General features: G+C 36.5%; 1 protein-coding gene across 1 annotated transcript; it reads left to right on the top strand.

The window, feature by feature from the left end:
- Positions 1 to 3889: 3889 nt before the first annotated feature.
- LOC112542389 (olfactory receptor 14A16-like) lies at positions 3890 to 4840 on the top strand. Its single transcript, XM_088142971.1, has one exon. It carries the CDS (start codon positions 3899 to 3901, stop codon positions 4838 to 4840), a length of 942 nt encoding a protein of 313 aa, XP_087999097.1. The 5' UTR covers positions 3890 to 3898.
- The last annotated feature ends 1720 nt before the right edge of the window (positions 4841 to 6560 follow it).

Genomic DNA, 6560 nt, shown 5'->3' with positions numbered 1-6560 from the left:
TGAAGGCAGACATAAAGCCGCCTTGACCTGAAGTCCATACTTGACAATTTTTTTCTTTGTGAGAAAAAAGGTGAGATAGCATCACTGAAGCAATGAGCATGAACCTGAGCAACCTCCAGGAGGCAGTGAAGGACAGGAAGGCCTGGCGCGATATGGCTCATGGGGTCATGAAGAGTCGGGCACAACTTAAAAACTGAATAACAACAAAACCGAAAAACCATGAAGTCCTGGTGGTTTACTTTTATTTGTAACCAAGTAAGTCCTTTAGCACATTTTGATTTAATATTGACTTTTAGCCAATTATCAGAGTGCCAATCATCTTGTGCTGGCTAATGAATGCAATAAAGTTATTGTATTGTATATTGTATCGTACTTATAATCAAAATTTCTTTTTCATATCATTCATTCCCAAAGGAGCAAGTAGCAACTGATGTGTTTTATTAAAAGTTAAATGAAATGAAAAATGTGTGTTTCTAAAATTTTCTTTTGACCATAGTACAAAGATATTTTGAGTTATTCCAAAGGAACAGAATGTGCCATTGACTTGTTATTCTGTGGATTTAAAGTGGTTAAATTTAAAAATTGCTAGACAACCTATACAGTAGCAGGGACCAATAACTGCCACATTATTAGAGTTTAGATTAGATGTATTTGTATGAATTAGAGATTGAAGTGGAACCCAACATGTAAGCATGTGGCCAGACAAAACAAGACTGAAGGGCACAAACTCCCATGACCCTATTGACAAATGGAGACCAGACAGTCTGCTTGAGTCAAGTTAAATAAACATCCTGGCCTCCCCCCAGCATTCCACTCAATCCCAGATGAGCCCCCAATGGAAGGGGAAAAAACTCCCCATGACCCAATGGACAAGTGAAGAACACATGATCTGCTTGAGCCAATTTTGTTGAACTGCACAGGGGGGCAGAATATAATGTTCTACCCACTGAGAGGGTGGCAAGACAAAGCTTATAAAAGGGTCCTATTTACAGGAAAATGGACAGTAAGGCCCGAACCCACATAGATACCAACCTAGCATTTTTTACTTTTGATTTGTTTAGTCAGCAAGCCTTGAGTAACTGACATGAGTCATCAAGGGGCCATGATCTTCTTTTCTGGTACATAGGCCCAGAGTTTGCAGTTTCAACCCCTTAATAAGTTACTATTTAATTCTCAAGCATTACACTAAGAACTGAAGCATATCTGAAGTGATAGACCAAACAGTTTCATTACTTATTTTCCCCTTCAATAGCTGATCTGGCCAATTATTCCAGCTGTTAAAATATGCTAGGAGCAATTGAGGTTCATATGGGAAGATGGATTCTAATAAGAGGGTGAATTGGTGTAGTCCTCTTTGCCAGGGAGAGAAAGTGACCAATGTACTTGGGTCATTTCAAAACCTCATCTACCAGTTCCAGTAGCTAGAAGTGTTTATGTGAACTGCCAAGGGAGATCTCAAAGGGAAGCAACATAGCCATTTCACTTTGCCATGAGTAGGGAGATATGAAGTCTGAAATTATATTTTGGAGAGGAACTCTGAAATATTGCAGAAAGATGATTGTGTTTCAAAGCTTGGAAGAGAACTGCATTTCATATGATTTTTCTATATTTTTCTGTATATTTAGGGACAGAAGGAGGAAACATGGACTGCAATCTTAACTGTTTTTATATCTTGGTTCTAAAGACAAAACATGTAATTTTCAGAGGGTATTAGTGAACAAACTTCCTTATTGACTCTGTGGGAAGAATTAAACCTACAAAAATATCAAATTGATAGTAATTTAAAATTAAACTGTATTCATTTATATTAATATACATATATTTGTAGTTTTGAGGGGAGGGGGAATAAGGATGTTAGTAAAAATAAATGTATTATCTGTGTTTTAAGCATGTTGGCTGTTGTTCCCAACCCTAAACTTCTGTCTTGGACCAATTGTTCTTTGTCAAAATCTCTTATAAGTTTAGATAACTTTGAGAAATAATAACAACAATATTCTAAAATGATAGAGGAAAAATTGCTAGTAGCTGATCATCAGTCCTTTTGTTGTTTTGTAATTTAGACTTTCAATTCAGCATGAGAGTTATGATCAGTCTCCAGGGAATGACTCTTTGAAGCGTAGTAGAAAACGTGTGTGACATAAGTGTTCTTTCTTTCAGTTCTTCTTAGCAGAGAGTAAAAATGTATAAAATAGTAGAAAAGCACAGGTGGATTTGTATGGTCATCGTTCAAGCATATTACAAGAGAGCAACAAAAATATTGGTAAGTAGAACATTTACATAAAGACCACAATTCCTATGTGCTCAGGATTTTAACTATCAAGTAATTGTGCAATTTTCTTACAGGAAGACTGTATACTGCCGCAAAAATCCCCTTTTTGAATGAACATGATTTTTATCTAGGGTGATATAATCCTGCTACTGATCAGCTTTACTACCTGATATAATGTCCAAGTAAAGAAGTTCTTCATCCCTGTTTTTTTTATACACACACACACACAGAGAGAGAGAGAGAGAGAGAGAGAGAGAGAGAGAGAGAAACATATATATGTAAATATACAATTAAATATGCATATGCATAGCATACGCATATGCATATGCATACGCATATGCATATGCATATGCATATGCATATGCATATGCATATGCATATGCATATACATATACATATACATATACATATACATATATATAGTATGGGTTTTCAAGCATTATCATCCATTCTGTCTGATGTTAAGAGGAATAAACTGAGATTAGAATTGATTTATTAAGAAAAATATGTAAGCTACATCAAAATTCATGATGTCATAGTAGTAAAAAAGAGCTCTAAGTATAGAAAAGTACTTCCACTGATTACTTTTTACACTTTTATTTTTTTAGAAAATTGACTCAGTAAAGACATGATAATGGTTTGCTTACAGTATCATTCACACAGTGTGTGCGTGTGTGTGTGTGTGTCTGTATGATACATATCATTAACTTCTTTATGGTACCATTTGAGGTTTTACATAACTGTGGGCTGCACTGAATTCAGGGAACATATATCACACAGACATATCTGTAAAATCTAGGAGGACTGTACAATAATACTCAATAAATGTGTTAATGAATGTTTGTGTGTATCTGTGCAGCACGGGATGGCAATCCTATATCCAGTTTAACTTAAGAAAACTTATAGTTTAATAGAAACCTGTAGCATTAAGAGCTCCTAATCTCTCTCATCCCCCAAATGTAGCTGTAAATGTTTCCTGTAAATATATTAAATAATTAAATATTATTTAGTTCCTTATTCATTTTAAGAAAAGTGAAAATACTTAGAGAAAAGTAATGCTCCCTAAAATTCACATGTATTCATTTTCTATCTTGTTTGCAGTTTCTTAAAAAAAAAAAAAGATAAAAACCTGCACTATTAATTTACCTGGGGAAAATGGAAAGAAAGTGACAGAAAGATAAATATATGTACATTTTAGTGTAGATAGTTAGTACATTCATCACTAGTTAAAAAACAAAAAAAACTTCTTACAAGCCAGCCATAACAGATCAAACTTTTCTATAGCTTCCATTTATTTTGTTTTTTACCATTATTATGGTCTCCTTATGTAAAATGTCTCTTTTTGTTAATGTAATCTATTCTGAGAAAGGTGGATTTGATATACCTTGTCATATATTATGTAGATAGGGCAAAAATATTGGGTACATTTTTTTTTTAAGTTTGATGTGCTCTTTTTCCTTTTAAGAATGGGAAACCCTGATACTGAATATATTGCAAACCCTGTGATAATTATAATTTAATAGTATGTATATATCATTATTAGTATGAAGAACTCTGTACCCATATCTCTTTCCTCTATTAATTCCCTATGATCATCTCTTTCTGCCTAGAAGGAGTCAGAGAAACTCAATGGCCAACCAATCCACTGTGACAGAATTCCTTCTGATGGGATTTTCTGATGACCGAGATATGCAAATTCTGTATTTTGTGGTGTTTCTTGCTATTTACTTAATAGCCTTAATTGGAAATCTCCTTCTTGTAGTTGCTGTGATCCTAAATCATCACCTTCACACTCCCATGTATTTCTTTTTGGCCAATTTGTCATTCTCTGATGTTTGCTTCATCTCGACTATGTTTCCTAAAGCCATGGCCACATCTTTGACAAACAACAAAGTGATCTCCTATGTTGGATGTGCTGCTCAGGTCTTCTCAGTTTTGACCTTTGCAGGTTTTGAGCTTGCCTTGCTCACCATCATGGCTTATGACCGTTACGTGGCCATCTGCCATCCCCTGCGATACAGTCTCATCCTGAACTGGAATGCTTGTATGGAAATGGTAGCTGCTTCCTGGCTTACTTGTATGATGCATGCATTGCTACAAACTGTAATCGTATTACAATGGAAATTCTGCAGGTCATATAGGATTCAGCAATTTTTCTGTGATATCCCTAACTTACAGAAGATTTCCTGTACCGATACCAGAATTACTCGAATACTGATTTTGGTTGTAGCAATTATTACAGACTCATTTTGTAGTGGCTTCATATTTGTTTCCTATGGCTACATCTTCTCTGCTGTGCTAAAAATCCCTTCAGTTCAAGGCAGATATAAAGCTTTTTCAACGTGTACTCCCCACCTGATGGTTTTTTCCTTATTTCTGGGCTCTGGAATGTTTGCCTATATGAGGCCCCAAAGTCTTTCCTCCCATACTTTGGACTTACTCTCTGCTTTTCTCTACACAGTTTTGCCATCACAACTCAATCCCCTCATTTATAGCTTCCGGAACAAGGACATCCAAAAGGCTGTGTGGAGAATGCTTAAAAAAATAAAAGTACAAGTTTCATCTATGTAATTTTTTGTTTGTTTATAAGCACTATTCAGGTATCATAAAACCCTGTCCACGTCAACTCTCCATGTTAAAGCAGTCACTCTGTAAATGGATGTTCAAAGTCTTAGAAATGTTAATTACTATCTAAATGATGGAAGGGCCACTTAAAGATATGCCATAGAATTGTCCCACTACTGTAATATTTAGTTTTATATGGTTTTGTGAATTAAACTTAAATGTGTTTTATTGATGCTGAATTGAGTATTGAAAATTTGGAATTTATCAAGAAATGAAGAACTTTGGATTTATTGTAACTTGTGTTTTGAAAAAGATAGTTCTGTTACAGTGGAAAGATAATCTCACCCTGGCCTTGCAAAGTTGGACTGGTGGTATTTGTTTGCTCTGTCTGTGTGAATTGATTCTCTATTGACATAATGGAAGGATTGACCAATATTAGTCTATGTGACTGGGATTAAATGCTGTGTTAAAAACCGATCTGCTTCTCTGTGTGATTTTTATTATTCCTTTTTTGAAAGGATAGGATTTTAAGTTTTATGTATTAAAGCAACAAAAATATTTATAGAAAAAAAATGCTTTAGGTTGTGGCAGATGGAGGAAGCTGACAAATGAAATGTTCATTCAGGTAGCTTTTCATGCTCATAAGGTGACTTTCTTTTCCCGATAACTTTTGTTCCTGAAATGAAAGGTAATCTATATCCAGGTAATTTTAAGGGTGCTTAGTGTATTTCTACGCCAAGACTTTCTGTAGACTTCGCTGCTACACTGTAAATAAAAGGATACCAAAGTAGCTGAAGGACTCCTTGCTAGGAGAAGTTTCCCAGAGCACATCTGGGCAATCTCCTATCCTCTCCTTATCCAGAAAGGTTCCAAAGAATTGGACTACTCAGTGGTTCTTCAGTCTTCAGAGAGTGGTTATCATCTCCACTGATGCTTGGTAATTGGTCTCAAGGCTTGACTAACTAGTTTATCCATGATCTTATGCTTCATATCATCTGCTGTACTCTGTACAACTGCAATGGAAGGGGTGGCAGTGATGTTCCAGCTTCAGATGTTGGCTGCACATCCAGTTGTTCTTTCAGGCCTGCTTGAGTCCAGGTTGTAATGTGGAGTTAGTCTATATCAAGTTGTGAAAGCAGCTTCCTCTTCACTATGTTGAAGCATTGGGTAACTAGCTGTTTCTCAGTTAGTGTGGATGTAGGTCTTCTATCTATCCATAATTCCCTCATATGTTTGATATATCCCCTCATATTAAGTCTACTGTTGTAGTAGCATTTCATCAATCCCAAGAATCTTGTTACATGGAATACACACACACACATACACAAATAGGCCCATAGAGGAAAGCGGGGACCATCACCTAAAGTCCTCCTCCCCTCCTGGTTGGTGAATTGGCAGCAGGCTTCTTTACATGATCCTATAAAAGAGAAAGGATCTCTGTGTATTGTCGAAGGCTTTCACGGCCAGCATACGATGGCTTGTGTGGGTCTTCTGGGCTGTGTGGCTGTGTTCTGGAAGTTTTGTTTCCTAACGTTTCGCCAGCACCTGTGACTGGCATCTTCAGAGTGCAGGAGCACAGACAGGAGCAGTTCTCTCTGTGCCCAGGGTGATGTGACCCTTTTTGTGGGTATTTATAGAGATCTGAGGGGGGGGGGATTGGGGGTGTGGGGGGGTTGGGTTACTGAGTGGCTGCTTATTTTGGTGTCAGAATCTGTGTGTATCTTCC

Source organism: Python bivittatus, unplaced genomic scaffold, assembly GCF_059951505.1.
Source record: "Python bivittatus isolate LINGU-HERP-01145 unplaced genomic scaffold, Pbiv_v1 ctg000470_np1212, whole genome shotgun sequence".
NCBI classification, from domain to species: Eukaryota; Metazoa; Chordata; class Lepidosauria; order Squamata; family Pythonidae; genus Python; species Python bivittatus.
This window is presented reverse-complemented; position numbering and strand designations above follow the sequence as displayed.

Coding starts and splice junctions, on each gene's coding strand:
- LOC112542389 (XM_088142971.1), top strand. CDS start 3,899: ATGGCCAACCAATCCACTGTGACAGAATTCCTTCTGATGGGATTTTCT.